At 50.9% G+C, this 15,743-nt stretch overlaps 2 protein-coding genes across 2 annotated transcripts in view; both read right to left on the bottom strand.

Annotated features, from left to right (window-relative positions):
• Window positions 1–4,042, bottom strand: part of PRSS50 (serine protease 50) — a 4,933-nt gene extending 891 nt beyond the window's left edge. The window contains exons 1-4 of the mRNA XM_077777216.1: window positions 3,956–4,042; window positions 3,693–3,884; window positions 2,361–2,523; window positions 1,056–1,339 (exon numbers count right to left, since the gene is read on the bottom strand). Coding sequence (XP_077633342.1) covers window positions 1,056–1,339; window positions 2,361–2,523; window positions 3,693–3,884; window positions 3,956–4,001 — 685 coding nt within the window. The 5' untranslated portion in view covers window positions 4,002–4,042. The remainder of the gene's footprint in view (window positions 1–1,055; window positions 1,340–2,360; window positions 2,524–3,692; window positions 3,885–3,955) is intronic.
• A 1,519-nt stretch (window positions 4,043–5,561) lies between these two features.
• LOC144242334 (putative serine protease 46) overlaps window positions 5,562–15,743 on the bottom strand; it is a 25,267-nt gene continuing 15,085 nt past the window's right edge. Inside the window, exon 5 of the mRNA XM_077777213.1 lies at window positions 5,562–5,957. Within this exon, the coding sequence (XP_077633339.1) occupies window positions 5,703–5,957 (255 nt within the window). The 3' untranslated portion in view covers window positions 5,562–5,702. The remainder of the gene's footprint in view (window positions 5,958–15,743) is intronic.

Raw genomic sequence — 15,743 nt, forward strand, 5'->3', positions numbered from 1 at the left:
AAGCCTGGCGGTCTCCTCCCTGCTCCGAGCCCCTCCTCCAGCCTCTCACGCACCTCTCCATGGAGATCTGGGAGCGGACTGCCCTCAGTCTGGCCTTGCTGGGCCAGCTCTCACCGCTACAGAGTCCAGTCCACGGGGTCTGTTCCTGCCTCGGCAGCTTGCCTTCTGACCTTCCTTCTGTTCCCAAGGCCTGCCCGGCCCCGCTCAGGTCCAAATCCCTCCTTTGCTCAAGCCCTCCCCAAAGGCCTCTTCTGAACTCGCTAGCCCGGCCCCCACTCTGTGGGCCCCAGGCACTGTGTGCTCCCCTCCTTCCTCCTCTTCCCTCCTCCCTCTCACCAGTGTGTCTCTGTCTCTAGCTGGAGCCCCTGGGGGACAGACTTCCAAGGATCCCCAGCCATTCCCCAGACAGGCCATGGCAGGAAAGACAAACAGCCACCCCCACTCTCAGGCTGGAGTTGCTGCAGGCTCTTTTTAAGCCTGGTGAAGCCACAGGGAAGGGCACCTCTCTTGTGAAAAAGAGGGGCTCCCTGAATGGACTGGACACTCTTAAGACTCATAAGGAAATGCCCCCTGGGTGGGCCCGAGACGACACTCCGCTCTTTGGGCCTTGCTCCATCCTTGGGGTGACAAAGGGATTGAGGCCCAATGCGGGCAGGAGGCAGCCACACGTGGATTCTGAGTGACTCCCAACCTCTGGGTGCAGACTGCCCTTTGCCAGCCATGTGAAGTCGTCGGGGGTACTTTTTAGAGTCACAGAACCCTGTTCCCCCCCACTTCAAGACGTCCCGATGTCCTGCGATTGTGTGCAGTCGGCACGATATTACTCTGTGTGTCCTCTGCCGTCCAGGAAGTCCTGGTGACATGCCTCGGCCTGGGGCAGAGGGCTCGTGGGCACTCTGGGGCCTCTAAGGCCTGAATGGCCACGGTGCACTCACTGCCAAGACCCCCAAGGGGAAGGAGATGCGAGCCAGACAAGATGTGTCAGACCCCAGCCCGTACCCAGGTCCTCTCCCACATGCTCCCCCCACCCCCAGCCTGGGGAGGCTCTGACTCACCGTCAACCCTGGGGAGGCCCCAGCCTGTGACAGTGCAGACGGAGTGGTCCTTCACCTCGAAGTCCAAGCCAGGCAGGCAGATGGGCCAGACGTACTTGCTGTACTTGAGCGGCCACGCAAGCTTCAGGAGAGCGATGTTGTTGGCCTGGCCCACCCAGGACCAGTACCGATGAGACTGGTACCGCCTGTTCACGATGACCCAGAGCGCTGGGACGTCGGCAGTAGTCTGAGATGTCTGGTCAATCCTCGGGCTCCCCACCCGCACTGAGTAGATAAACTCATTCCTAGGGGAACCACGAGAGGAGTCTGTCACCAGCTCCAGGCACCCCACCCCAGCCTCCACCCCACTGATGACCTCTGAGCCAATCCAGGCAGGCCACCCATCTCCTTCAAGCCCCCTGAGCCTTTCTCTCACAACAGACAGGGACAGGGCCCTGCGCACACACTAGGTGGTCCAACTTTCACAACAACCTTTGGCTTTATGGAGAGGAAAACCGGGGCTCAGAGAAGCCCAGCAAACAGCTCAAGGCTACACAGCTAGGAAGCGGCAGAACTGGGACGTGGACCCAGTTTTCTCTGGTTCCAAACTCTGGACTCTGTCTGGTGACAGAGAAGCGACAGAGCCCCAGCAAAGTCAATCAAGTCAATCAGCCATGGCCTTGCCCTCCAGCCTCCTTTCCCAGCATGCCCCTGAAGTCTCCATGTCGGCCCTTAAGCGTGGAGCACGCTTTTCCGCAGTCAGCCCTCGAAGCCGGCCCAGAAGTTGCAGTCAGGCCGCTGCCCTGCCCCCCTGGAACACGGGCATGCTCCCTCTCTTGTCCCCACACCGCCCAGACTCCCCTGCCTTCTCATCTGTGCTCCCTGGCGACCCAAGAGGAGTGATGTGGCCCCTCCCTGCGCCCAGCACCCAGGCTGGGGCCTGGTTCCAGAGGAATGTCAAAGGCTTTGAGTCGAAAGGAGGAAGGAATGAGTAAGTAAAGCAAACGGTGTGGAATGGAAGAATTAGGAGTTCCTTTCTGTGGATAGGAGGAAGGAGGCCTGGTCAATGGCTTCCAAGCCCCCACGTCCTATCTGTGGCACAATGGCTCAGGACTGGGGACCCGTGAGAGGAGCCAGAGCACCCAGTCCCCCAGAAGGAATCTGCAGGACCCAGCCTCCCCCTGCTTAGAGCTGAAGTGGGGCTGAGGCTGGGCCCGTGGGGTTCTACAGAGGCCACTGCTGCTGCTGAGGGACCAGCTGGCAGGAATGACTGGGCCCCAGTGGCCCCAGATGCCTTTCTACCCACCCACCCAGGTCCCAACTCACTGGTTCAGGCAGTGGGCCACGGTCAGCACCCACTGGGAGGCAATGAGGGTGCCTGCGCAGACATGTGTGCCGTTGGCCCGCACACTGACCATCCACGGCCACCGTCGGGCCATGGCCTCTGGGTCCCTTAGGGTGGGGTCTTCCTCGAAGGAGGTGCCACAGGCTGAGGAGGAAAGTGAGAGTTTGATACAGGATGGGACCTTCCAGTCCCTTCGCAAGGCGCTTTCCCTCCCCTCCCCTCAGCCCAATCCCCTGCTCATGCATGATTCTCTTTTCCCGCTGGTCACTCTGTTATGATGCTGTCCACATGAGGACTGAGGTCTGAAGTCTTGAAAAGGCCTCAGCGCCCCCCAGGTACCCCTCTCTCCAGTCCCAGGCCCCAGAGCATTCCCAGCCACCAGCCTAGTGCAGCACTGGCCCCTCTGTCCTGGCCGAGAAGCCCCGGAGCTCTGGCCAGAACCTTCACAAACTCATCCATGTTTCCATCTGGCTCCCCCTACTTCCACCAAGGCAGACCCCTCTCTCTCCCTCCTCTGGGAATCCCCCCTCCATGATTCAGTGGAAAAAAAAAAAAAAAAACAGACGTCCTAAGAGAAAAAGGGGCCACGTGCATGAACAGACACATCCCAAGGACGCAACCCTGGCAGCAAGTCAACACCGAAGCTGTCCAGCCCCATGAGTCCTCTGGGGATTGCAGACTTGAAATCACAATGAGATTCCGGCCACACCACCGGTCAGGCCAACCCCAGGATCGCTGCTGGAGCGAGTGGCAGAGCACTCGGCCACTTTGGAGTTTTCAAACTGAAGATGCGCTACCCAACCTCACGGCAGGCCACCCCCAGGGCTCTCCCAGGGGGATTCGCGGATTGTGAGAGGAGCATGCATAGGCCAGGACCAGCGTCTGCCACAGCTAACAATAGGTCCTGTGAGAGAGTTTCTGTGGCAGCTAACTTGTGTGCACGGAGTTCCAGGATAAGGAGTAATTCCGTGGGTCTTAGTTCAACGAGCGGGAAAGCCACTGCTGGAAAGAATGCCGCGTGTGGCTCCCCGAAATCTGTCCTGGAGATCCCCTAAGTCCTTGGCTGGGAGCCTGGGTCCATTCAAGGACGCGGGGACATGGAGCCCGCCCCAGGCTCCGCCCACTTTCCCGGGCCTCCTGCCTCACCAGGATGGGGGCCTGGCCCACAGCAGATGCTCAATGAACCCTCAGAAAAGGATGGTCTCTTCCCCCTCTCCCTGCCCCTTCCTCCTCCGTGCCCGCCATCCCCAGGGGTCAGAGGTCCTCAAGACTCCTCCCGCACCCTCCTCCCCCGTGGAGTCCATGGTACTCACTGGGAACTAAGCTGATGCTGTCTTTAGAAACAGGGCTCTTCCGGAGGGTCGAGGGCTGCGACAGGGCGGTGGGGGCCTGGCGGGGAAGGCGAGGCCCGCCTGAGGGACAGGTAGCAGTGGGGGCACAGGGGACGCCCGCGTCGGCGGGAGCAGGCTCGGAGGGTGTCCCTGGCGCTTGGCCCGCGGGGCAGCCTGCGGAGGGACGCAGAGGGGTCAGAGGAGGCCCGGCGAGGACCCGGGGGAGGGGGCGGGACGCGGCTCACCAGCGGGCCTCGGCAGCAGCAGCAGCAGCAGCACGACGGCAGACATCCTGAGGCCCTGGGGGCCCTGCGTCCCGCACTGGGGCTCCATCCCAGGGCTGCAGCGACGGCACGTGCAGCTCCTCTCGCGACAGCGCCCCCGTCGGGCTCCCGCGCAGGCGTCCGCTGTGCGGGGGAATGCGGGCGCCCCCCAATGGCCGCCCGCGGTGGCGTTCTCCGTGGCTGCTCTCGGCCGCCTCCTACTGACTGGCCTCCCTTCCACCGCACTGGTGTCAGGGCGCCCGGGTGCTGTCGGCTGCTCACTCAGGGAGCCAGACACTTTCTGGAGTCCCTCAGGCTACCCTGCAGCCAGTTCCCGCACCTCCCTCCTCCCTCCTGCAGCCCACTGCCCTGGGCTGGGGTCTTGCTTTCGTCCTGCCCCTGGTGAGATGAGACCCGATGCCTGGGGCGGGCCTCCAGGGTTATCAAGCTTCCCACCTTCCCCCTGGCCTGCTAACTACAGTAGGGCTTTGCCCCCCGGGCCACTGAAATTGAGCCGATGGAAAGGTCTTCAAGAATGATTTTTTGAAGATTGCAACTTTTAAGCAGCACCCCCACCCACACTCCCCTCCATTCTGCAAATGCTCTTCTCCTATAGCTCTATCTGCTTCAGAAAGACAGCACCAGAGGTAGGTGAGGCATCTACTCAGAGAAAGAGTGATGGCAACCACAGACCCTTCTGGGAGCAGAAGGCCACTTGAATGTGTGTTGGAATTTGGGGAGCATTTTGATGACTCAGTGACAGAGACAGATAACACAATTCAAAAGTATCGTGATGAAATCCTATGAGGGGTTAAAACTGTTGGGAAATTCTAGGTGAAAGTGACAGCAAGTCAGGACATTCTAACTTTTGCCAGGACCTGCTGCCTTGGGTGACACTCAGGCTGCCCATTCAGTGCTCCAATCCAATCTCTGTGAAGACAGCAAATCACACCCGCTACGCTTTTGGTGCCTGAAGGGCAGGGGCTCTGAAGCTGAGGCCCACCGGGTCAGAGCCGACCCCACGCTACCTCCGCTAGGAGGCAGGGCGCTGGCTCCCCTGGGCGTGATGGAGGTCATGCTTGGGAGCTCAGGGCGCAGTCACCTCACACGATTCATCCCAGCAAGCACTCTGCTTCCCCCCAGTTTCCCCCTCTCCCCCCATCACCATCCACCTCTGCCAGGGAGGGAGAGGGCACCGGTCGGGCTCTGTAGACCCTTAGGGGCATCTGAAGGGTCGGGAGAGGCTCACAGATTCTGGAACAAAGTCCCTAAATGCAGGTCTGGTCATTGTGAGTTTCTCGGGAAGAAGCCAAATTCTCTTAGGAAGGCCTGGGGGAAACTGCTCAGGGGAAGGCCATGGGGCCCAGGGGTTGCTGGGGTGCTGAGATGATTAAGCAGGGACTAGGGGGCGCTGAGTCCCACCCCGTATTTGGCAGAGGAGGAAAGCGCGGCCCAAGGTGGGAACCACGGCCAGTACAACACAAGTATGCCCCTCGGGGAAGGCGCCCCATGAGAGGACAGACAGGCCTCCCAGGGCTGCAGAGGGTTCTGAAGGGCTCTGGCCACAGTCAAGAAGAAAGATGATGACTTCTTTGGCGCAAAACTCAAGAGCATCTTCATTGAACAACTCCAGACAAGTGGCTCTGGGACCCTCCCCCGAGGGCGCACTGCCTGCAATATCACGTGTCCCCTGGGTCGTGAGGAGAAGTGGCCGCCCCAGAAACACAGCTCACAGGAGCCACAGGGAGCCCAAGGACACCAGCAGAATGTAGCCGGTGAGGACGACCGGGCTCAGGAAGACAGGGCCAGCCCTACTGATGAACCTCATGTCGCTGATCTGCTTCTTGATCCAGTAGGTGAAGTGGGAGGTGCTGGTGTAGATGCCTGGGAAGTGTTGCCAGTTGCAGCTGTGACTCCAGCTCACCAGCCCTATCTGAATCCAGGAGTTGTTCACCTGACACACGAGCGGGCTGCCAGAGTTAGCCTGTAGAGGGGAGGGGGGAGGCGTGAGGGGGGCAGCAGGAGGGCCTCGCTGCAGACCCTGCAGAAGTTCACACCTTCCTGGGCCATGTCCTTAGCATGAGGACGTGCTTACGGTAGGCTGTGCCGTCTCTGGTAACCTGGCCATGAGCCTGCTCTGTGGCAGGAAGCTCGGCACTGGGGCCCCAGCTCAGGACCGCGCTGGCCCCTCTCTCCATTCTCCTGCTACCTCTCTGACTAGAGCCCCCGAGTCCCCTACCTCTGTCCTCCCTGAACTCCTGGGGAGCCTCCAAGGTGTTGCCCTTGACCGCCTTCTTTCCTGGTCTCCTGCTTGCAGAGTGACCTATTTGAAATGCAAACCAGCCCCCTCCCTGTTGTGCAAAGCAGGTGCGTGTGTAAGAGTAACATTTGCAACAGGGTCAAAAAGCAATGGCTGTTGTGTCTGCTGCTGGTGGGTTTATGATTTTTTTAAAACTTTCTTTATACCCTTCTGTATTGTTGAAACATGTTATAAATTGGAAAAACAGCTCTTGCGCGCACTCTCACTCACTCTCTCCAGATATAGATATAGATATAGATATACAATGTAATTCAAACCAAGACTTAAAGAACATAATCTAGTGAAGAGTGCATGAGACACTTAATGAAAAATAATAATAATAAAACTCTGCCTAAGAATATAAAAGGAGACCTACCGCAAGGTAAAGATATATTTTTGTTCTTAAGTGAGGCAACTTAAAACCATACGCGAATGCCAGATCTCCGCATTTGGCTTCCTGCAACACGGAAGGCCAGGTACCAACCCGGCCTTGCTAAAAAGAACTAAATATGCATGATGCTATTAAAGACTTACCATTGTAAATGAGCTGGCAAGAAAACGAAGACTTCTCAAAGTCCAAAGGAGGGGAGCTAAGCCCTAGGAGGCTTTTGTCCCAAGGCTACTGGCCAGATCCAGTGGACCTGCATGCCAGCTTTTCACAGTCTTGTCCATAGGTGTGGGAGATAAGAGGCCAAACCCAGGGAGCCTGCCCTAGGAGGGGAGCCAAGACGAAACCTCTGGCCGAAAGCTACACCTCCCAAAGAGGACCACCCCCTCCGAGTGAGGATAAACTGGGAGCACCCGCCCTCCCTCGGGTGAACCTGCCACTGGAATCCATGTGACGTAGGTGGTTCCAGAACCCAGGTCAAGGGTGTTGTTCAAAGAGGTCCTGGGTTGGTCATATGCCCCGTTATCTGGCAGAAGCAAACGTAGATTCTGTCTGAAGAAACCACCATTAGAGGCCATGCTTCAGGGAATTGCACAGAGAACACTCTAAGAAACATTTCCTCACTCTTTAAAACAGCACCTCATACACAGGGAAGTTGAGAAACCATGAGCAAATGCCAGCCAGCAAGAAAAAAAAAAAAGAGAAGAGACCGTAATTAGAGGCTTCACGGCTTAAGACTCAAGGATTCGTGCACATGGAAGGTTCAAAGTTTCTGGTAATGCAGCACAGGCTTGGTGGGGAGGGGAGGGGTGCTGCCTGTTATTCTTTATTCTGCATGCATATTTTATGAATATACTTTTGTCTCTGTCCAACAGAGAGTAAAAGCAATTGAAAAAGAGAGCAATGTCAACCCTCCTTACATTAATCTCTAAGGTTCAAGCAATTCTGAATAAAATGCCAGGTGGGTTGTTTTCAGGACTTTGCCAATCTGATTCTAAAATTGATGTGGAAGGACAGCAGTCCATGAATTCTATGACAGGTCTGAGAAAGGAGAGCAAATGGGGGAGGAGGGCAGGGGTTAGGTCTGACCTAGCAGAGTTAGATGGATCTCAAAGCTGTCGTTACAGAAACTGTGGTAGTGGCATAAAAATAGGAAAACTGACCAACCGTGCAACGGAGAGCCAACCTGATATCTGTATGTGAGGAGATGTGGCAGGTGTTCCAGAAAGTTCTGGGAAGGAGGTCTCTGTTGTAATGGTGGGGAAACTGATGAAGAAAAATGAAGTTGGGTCCTGCCTGCCATAACAAAACCTCAAAGGAATTAAAACCCTCCGTGTGAAAGGTTAAAAAGATAAAGTTCATTAAAAACATGTAGGATCATGACTTTGACTTAAGATGATTTAAGGACTTTATACATTTAATGACTTAATATGTTTTAGAATAAGACTCAGGGCGCCTGGGTGGCTCAGTCGGTTAAGCATCTGACTTCGGCTCAGGTCATGATCTCAATGGTCTGTGAGTTCGAGCCCCATGTTGGGCTCTGTGCCCACAGCTCAGAGCCTGGAGCCTGCTTCGGATTCTGTGTCTCCCTCTCTCTCTGCCCCTCCCCCACTCATGCTCTGTCTGTCTCTCACAAAATATAAAAATTTAAAAAACTAATATAAGACTCAAAACCCACAAACTCGAAGAGGGGAGATGTGTCAGGCTTACATCAAATTTATGACTGTCTGTTCAGTGAAGGACGCCAAATGTCATTGAAGATAGATGATGAATTAAGACAGGGCATTTATTCTGTCTAAAACCAATTAGAGGTCAATACCTAGTATATGTGAGGACACCCTGCACAGTAACAAGCAGAGAGAGAGAGTTGAGAGACTTCTGGGGAGGATGGCGGAGTAGGAGGATCCTGGGCTCAGCTCGTCCCACGGATGAGCCTCGATAACACCCACACCAGAGTAAATACGCCAGAAAATGCCCCAAAGCCTGGCAGAACAGGCTCACCAGAGCTAAATGCAGAAGAAAGGCGACCGTGAAGAGGGTAGGAAGGGTGGAAACCCCACCAGGAGCCAAACTGACCTGCAATACTGTCTGTAGGAGGAAGGGATGCCACAGGCGCAGGGCAGGGAGAGGAGCATACCCCACCCCAGGACCCCGGGCACAGGGGCGCCCCACTGGGAAAATGAATCACCCTCATACCATTTGGCTTTGAAAACTAGAGGGGCCTAACTTTGTTAGTTCTTACAATCAGTGGAGCTTAATACAACTTTAAAAATCAGTGGCTCAGCTCTGGGAGAGCCAGAGGGTAATAGGAAACTGAGTCTTTGCTCTTAAAGAGATGGCATAAGAAACAGCGGGGGAGAAACAGCGAAGCAGCAGCTTGAAAACACCTAGGGTATATGAAAATGAGATGTACTTACTAACCTCAGAGTGTGTGCTGGAGGGGCAGGGGCCTTCGAGGGACTTCTCCAGGAACAAGGAGCTGGCAGGTGCCGTTTCCCTCTCCTGCCCCCCAGCCTAGATACACAGACACCTGCATGAACCAGCCCTTTGAGAACGCTCTCCACACCTCACCCCTGCATTCTCCTACGGACACACCCTGCCCCTCCATCGCAGCTGGCCTCAGCAGCTCCCCAGGCAGTCGTAGCTCATCCTCCTGCAGTGGCCAGCACAGACCTTGCTGGCGTTGTGCACCCCACCCCACATTCTCCTGCAGACATGCTCCCTCCAGCACGCCCTTGGCAGGAGGCCGTCCAAAGAAGTATCACAGCCGAGCAGGGTGCCAGTGCCACTCCAAAGTGACTCCTCCCCCAGGGAGAGGGGAAGATAACCACACATATTAAGCAAGAGTGGCCCCAGCAGTGGACTGGGGGCAGACATCTGATCTGACTGCAGGCCCCACCCACCAATGACAGTTTTCAGGGGACAGCACAGGGAAAATACCCTGCAATTCAGTGCTACCACAGTTCTCGCAAACGCCTGGTCTGACTCAACTCAAGCTGAAGGTGGCCCCAGACTGAAACGCTAACGACAGAGACCAAACCCTACCCACAACAGGCAAAGTGATGGGACTGAAGGCAAACGTGCCTCAGCCACAACAGTAGGGTCCACACAACACACACAGGAGACACCCCTTCAGTGCCAGGTTCTGGTGAACAGGGGATATTGCAGTGCAGGGCACAAGACCTCTTCATAAGTTTGCTACTTTCAAGAACAGGAGACGTAGCTGACTTTCGTAACACAAAGAAATAGACACAGAGAGTTAGACAAAATGAGGAGACAGAGGAATATGCCCCAAGTGAAAGAACAAGACAAAATCACAGCAAGAGAGCTAAACAAAATAGAGATAATATGTCTGATAGAGAATTTAAAGTAATGGTCATAAAGCTACTCACTGGACTTGAGAAAAGAGTGCAGGACCCCAGTGAGTCCCTCAACAAAGAGATAGAAAACATAAAAAAGAATCCACCAGAGATAAAAAACTCAAATAAATGAAATAAAAATACATTACAGGGAATTAGTAGTAGACTAGAGGAAGCAGAAGAATAAATCAGTAACCTGGAGTACAGAGTTATGGAAAGCAATCGAGCTGAATAGGAGAGAGAAAAATACGAGTGACCAACAGACACATGAAAAGATGCTCAACATCACTCATCATCAGGGAAGTACAAATCAAAACCACATTGAGATAACACTTCACACTGGTCAGAGTGGCTAAAGTTAACAAGTCAGGAAACAACAGATGTTGGTGAGGATGTGGAGAAAAGGGAACCCTCTTGCATTGTTGGTGGGAATGCAAACTGGTGCAGCCGCTCTGGAAAGCAGTGTGGAGGTTCCTCAAAAAATTAAAAATAGAAATACCCTACAATGTAGCAATAGCACTACTAGGAATTTATCCAAAGGATACAGGAGTGCTTATTCGTAGGGGCCCATGCATCCAAATGTTTATAGCAGTGCTATCAACAATAGCCAAATTAAGGAAAGAGACCAAATGTCCATCAAATGATGAATGGATAAAGAAGATGTGGTATACACACACACACACGCACACACACACACACACCCTAGAATATTACTTGGCAATGAAAAAGAATAAAATCTTGCCATTTGCAACAACATGGATGGAACTCGAGGGTGTTATGCTAAGTGAAATAAGTCAGTCAGAGAAAGACAAAATCATATGATTTCACTCATATGTAGAAGCTGATAAACTTAACAGAAGACCATGGGGGAAGGGAAAGAAAAAAATAGTTACAGAGAGGGAGCCAAACCATAAGAGACTCTTAAATACAGAGAACAAACTGAGGGTTGATGGGGGTGGACCACAAGACCAGCCCTATAAGAAATGTTAAAGGAGATGCTTTGAGTGGAAAGGAAAGACCATAAGCACGAGTAAGAAAAGTAGGAACCACAAAAACACTAAAATCATATCTATAAAAATCAGTCAAGGGACTCACAAAATAAAAGTATGTAAAGTATGACACCATATTTCTACAATGTGGGGTAGCTGGGAGAAGAGTAAAGAATAGATTCAAACTTATGTAACTATCAACTTAATATAGACTGCTATATGAAGAAGATGTTATATACAACTAATGGCAAACACAAATCAAAAACTGGTAATAGATATGCAAAAAATAAAAAAGATAGGAATCCAAGTATATGTAAAAGCCAGAAAACTGTGAGAGAAGAGACTAAGAGAAGAGAGAATCAGAGAATTATAAAAACCATAAAAAAATAACAAAATGGCAATGTGTACATAGCTGTCACTAATTACTTAGAATGTAAATGGACTAAATGCTCCAATCAAAAGGCATACGGTGACGGAATGGACAAAAAAGCAAGAGCCATCTGTACGCTGCTTACAGGAGACTCATTTCAGATTTAAAGACACATGCAGATTGAAAGTGAGAGGATGGAAAAGCATTGATTGTACAAATAGAATTGAAAAAAATAGGGCACCTGGGTGGCTCAGTCAGTTGAGCATTGACTCTTGGTTTAGGCTCAGGTCATGATCTCACAGTTCGTGAGATTGAGCCCCTCATCGGGCTTCATGCTGCTGGTGTGGAGCCTGCTTGGGATTCTCTCACTCGCTTTCTCTCATCCCTGGCTTGTGTACATTCTCTCTCTCTCTCTTTCTTTCTCTCTCTCAAAATAAATAAACTTAAAAAAAAAAAAAAGAATTGGGGTTCTTGGGTGGCTCAGTTGGTTAAGCGGCCGACTTCAGCTCAGGTCATGATCTCGAGGTCTGTGAGTTCAAGCCCCGCATCGGGCTCTGTGCTGACAGCTCAGAGTCTGGAGCCTGCTTCGGATTCTGTGTCTCCCTCTCTCTCTACCCCTACCCCGCTCAAGCTTTGTCTCTCTGTCTCAAAAATAAATAAATGTTTAAAAATTAAAAAAAAAAAAGTTTGGTGAGGCAGGGAGCCCCTCCTCTCCCAGGAGCACCAGAGGAGAGAGATGTGGTTGGGCTTGGCAAGGTTTAAATCGAATTGATTTTTAAATCGAGACTTGTAATCAAGGCATATCATAACTAAAAGTGACTGAAAACTGTATACTCTGCCTCAGATGATGTTTGGGGGAGGGAAGAAGCTGTGACATAGGGCATGTGAAGGGCAGTGGCTTGAAAGAATAAAATCATTTCATGTGGACTCTCTAACAAATTGAGACTGTTCAGCAAACAAATACAGGAGGGGATGTGTAGCACAATACCATTTATGCAAGTTAAAGTACACATTCAGCAACACTATGCATTTTTCAAAGATACAGACATCTCTAAAGACATGTAATAAACAGATTTGAGTAGGTGCCTTTGCAGGGCAAGAATATGAAAGACGAAGGGGAAAATCTAGACACTGATAATCAAGCTAATGATAACGTGAGGGCTGTTCCCTGAGAGAGAAGATTTTACTGGATTCTGCAACCTCAGACAACAAGAGAACTCAGAATAGTGGAGAGAGAGCAATAGCACTGCTAGGAATTTACCCAAGGGATACAGAAATGCTGAGGCATAGGAGCACATGTACCCCAATGTTCATAGCAGCACTCTCCACAATAGCTAAAACATGGAAAGAGCCTAAGTGTCCATCAACGGATGAATGGATCAAGAAGATGTGGTTTATCTATACCATGGAATACTACATGGCAATGAGAAACAATGAAATCTGGCCATGTGTAGCAACATGGATGGACCTTGAGGGTGTTATGCTGAGCGAAATAAGTCAGGCAGAGAAGGACAAATATCATATGTTTGCACGTATAGGAGGATTAGGAGGAACTTGACGGAGGAACAAGGGGGAGAAGAAGGGGGGAAATGGTGGGGGAAAGGGAGAGAGGCAAACCATGAGAGACTCTTGAATGCTGACAAAAACTGAGGACTGATGGATGGGGGGGAGGGGCGATGGGCATGGAGGAGGACACTTGTGGGGATGAGCACTGGGTGTTATGTGGAAACTAATTTGACAATAAACTATTTGTAAAAAAAAAAATGAAAATAGATCTAAGTAACAGTAACATTAAAAATAAAAAAAAAAGAATAGTGGAGAGAGAAAGAAATCGCAAATGTGGACATTCTTTTACCACAGTAAAATAAAACCAGATCCCAGAACAAAATGTGAACTACTCTATCAAAGGAAAAGAAATTAACTTTCAAAAATGTTCAGGTAAAAACAGTATTAAAATCCATGATTGTTGTGTAGGGCAAAGAGAATACCACGTATGGCAAAGCCCGTGGGATAGGGGCCTTAAGTGCACACGGAAGAGTCCTGGTCTAAGTATTTTTATCAAACAAGTGAGAATGAAAGTAAGTTATTCATTATTATCATCAATTATGTATCACTGCACATTCAACTCAAGACACTTGAAAAGGAATTAATAAAGACAAAAATGGGGAAATCCATGCATTACAAAGCAGAAATCATAGCCTTGAGAAGTGAAATCAATAGCTTGTTCTTAAAAAGCAACAAAATAGGGGCACCTGGGTGGCTCAGTTGGTTGCACATCCGACTTCAGCTCAGGTCATGATCTCACGGTTCCTGGGTTCAAGCCCCGTGTCGAGCTCTGTGCTGACAGCTCAACCTGTTGCCTGCTTTGGATTCTGCATCTCCCTCTCTCTGCCCCTCCCCCGCTCATACTCTGTCTCTCTCTCAAAAAATAAACATTAAAAAAAATTTTTTAAACAACAAAATTGATAAATCTTGTACATCTTTCCAAGAAAAACAGAAAGAGGAAGAAAATGCAAATATTTTGTGGCGTGAGTAGAAAAGAGGCTAGAAGTGCATCCAGGGAAAATACACTCCCCTCAGAATCTGAAGAATGTTTGTAACTTCCTTTTTATGGATTTAAATTCTGGATAGAATGAGTAATTTCTAAGAAAATGCAAGTCATAGAAGTCCAATAACCACGGGCAAAACAACTTAAAATATTGCCCACAAACTACCCCTCAAAGGAAAACAGGCCCACGTGGTTTCCGGGGTAACTTCTCTCCGGCATTCAAGAAGCACTGAATGAGAAGAATTCAAAAAGCAGACAATTTATGTTGTTTCAAGTGTTCCAGAACATGGACTAATATTTTTCAAGGGAAGCATAGTCTTGATTCTATACATTGATACAGGGGGTGCCTTTCTCAACACACCTTAAAAAGGCGTGGATGGCGCCCCACGGGACACTCCCTTCCCAGGCCTTCCCAGGCCTTCCCAGGCCCTGCACCAACTCTGTCCTGTGCCTGGCCCAGGGCCCAGCGCGGCGTGTCTGTTGGGATGAAGGAACAAATGAAACACATTCTAAAACAAGATATTATCAATCTGAACCCGACATAAGAAGGAAGAGAAAGTACACCACGGGCGGGGGAGACAGACCTGAGGCATCCGTTCATGGAGCCGACTTGGCACCTCACTTCAGAGTATGGAGTCATCCTGATAGCTACAGAAAACCCATTGTAGGAAGCAGGGCATTCGTTCCGGAAGTAATAATGCCACAGCGGAACAGGAAGGAGTGGCTCTCTCCCTGACAGATGATATGCCAAATGAGCAGGAGCTCCATGCTGAAGTGTGAGGAGTGCATCCGAGAAGGTCGGCAACAAGAAAAAGCACAGCTACATTCCAGATCATTCAGGGGAGAAGTGCCCAAGGCCATGGAAAAAGTAAACATCGTGACAATAAAAGAGGCAAAAATCATTGCTAAGTGTAGCTCATAGGAGTGTAGGCCTGGGGAGCCCCAGAGAGTCAACTAAACACTCTTAGATGTAACAGAAGAGTTCAGCTCAACTCTTTTCAACAAGAGGAGGAGTCTGGGGATGGAAAGGAAGAACATGAAAATGAAGGAAGGTCTCGTCCTGCTGAGGAGGAAGCTGCAGATGCCAGTGAACTCTGGGTGCTCATATATTAATATTAAATGTTAAATACGTGTGTGGAATATACAAGGAGACCAGTAGCAGAATGAAAATGAGACATGACAATTTCCAAACCAACAGCAGAGAGGTGGAGTGGAAAACAAACCCAACCCAAAATGCAAGGTGGGGGAACAAAACAAAACATTCTTTTTGGTAAATGGATTAAAGGATATTCTTCCAGATATGCGGACAAAAACAGGGTCCGGCTTTATGCCATTGGACAAGAGATGCATTTAGAACAAAATGGCACATGGGATGCTTGGGTGGCTCAGTTGATTGAGCATCCAACTCTTTCTATAAAGTTTTTTTAATGTTGATTTATTTTTGAGAGAGAGAGCGCGCTCGCATGTGCGTGTGTTCCCTCCTCACAGTGGGGGAGGGGCAGAGAGACAGGGAGACACAATCTGAAGCAGGCTCCAGGCTCTGAGCTATCAGCACAGAGCCCAACACAGGGCTCGAACTCACAAACCCGTGAGATCATGACCTGAGCCAAAGCTGGACGCTCAACTGACAGAGCCACCCAGGCTCCCCAAGTGTCCAACTCTTGATTTTACCTCAGGGTCGTGGGATAGAGCCCTGCATCAAGCCCTCTCTTGAGCCCCACATTGGGCTCTGCGCTGAGCATGGAGCCCATTTAGAATTCTCTCTCTCTCCCTCTGCTCCTCCACACACACACACACACACACACACACACACACAC

Source organism: Crocuta crocuta, unplaced genomic scaffold (assembly GCF_008692635.1).
Source record: "Crocuta crocuta isolate KB4526 unplaced genomic scaffold, BGI_CrCroc_1.0 scaffold77, whole genome shotgun sequence".
NCBI lineage: Eukaryota > Metazoa > Chordata > Mammalia > Carnivora > Hyaenidae > Crocuta > Crocuta crocuta.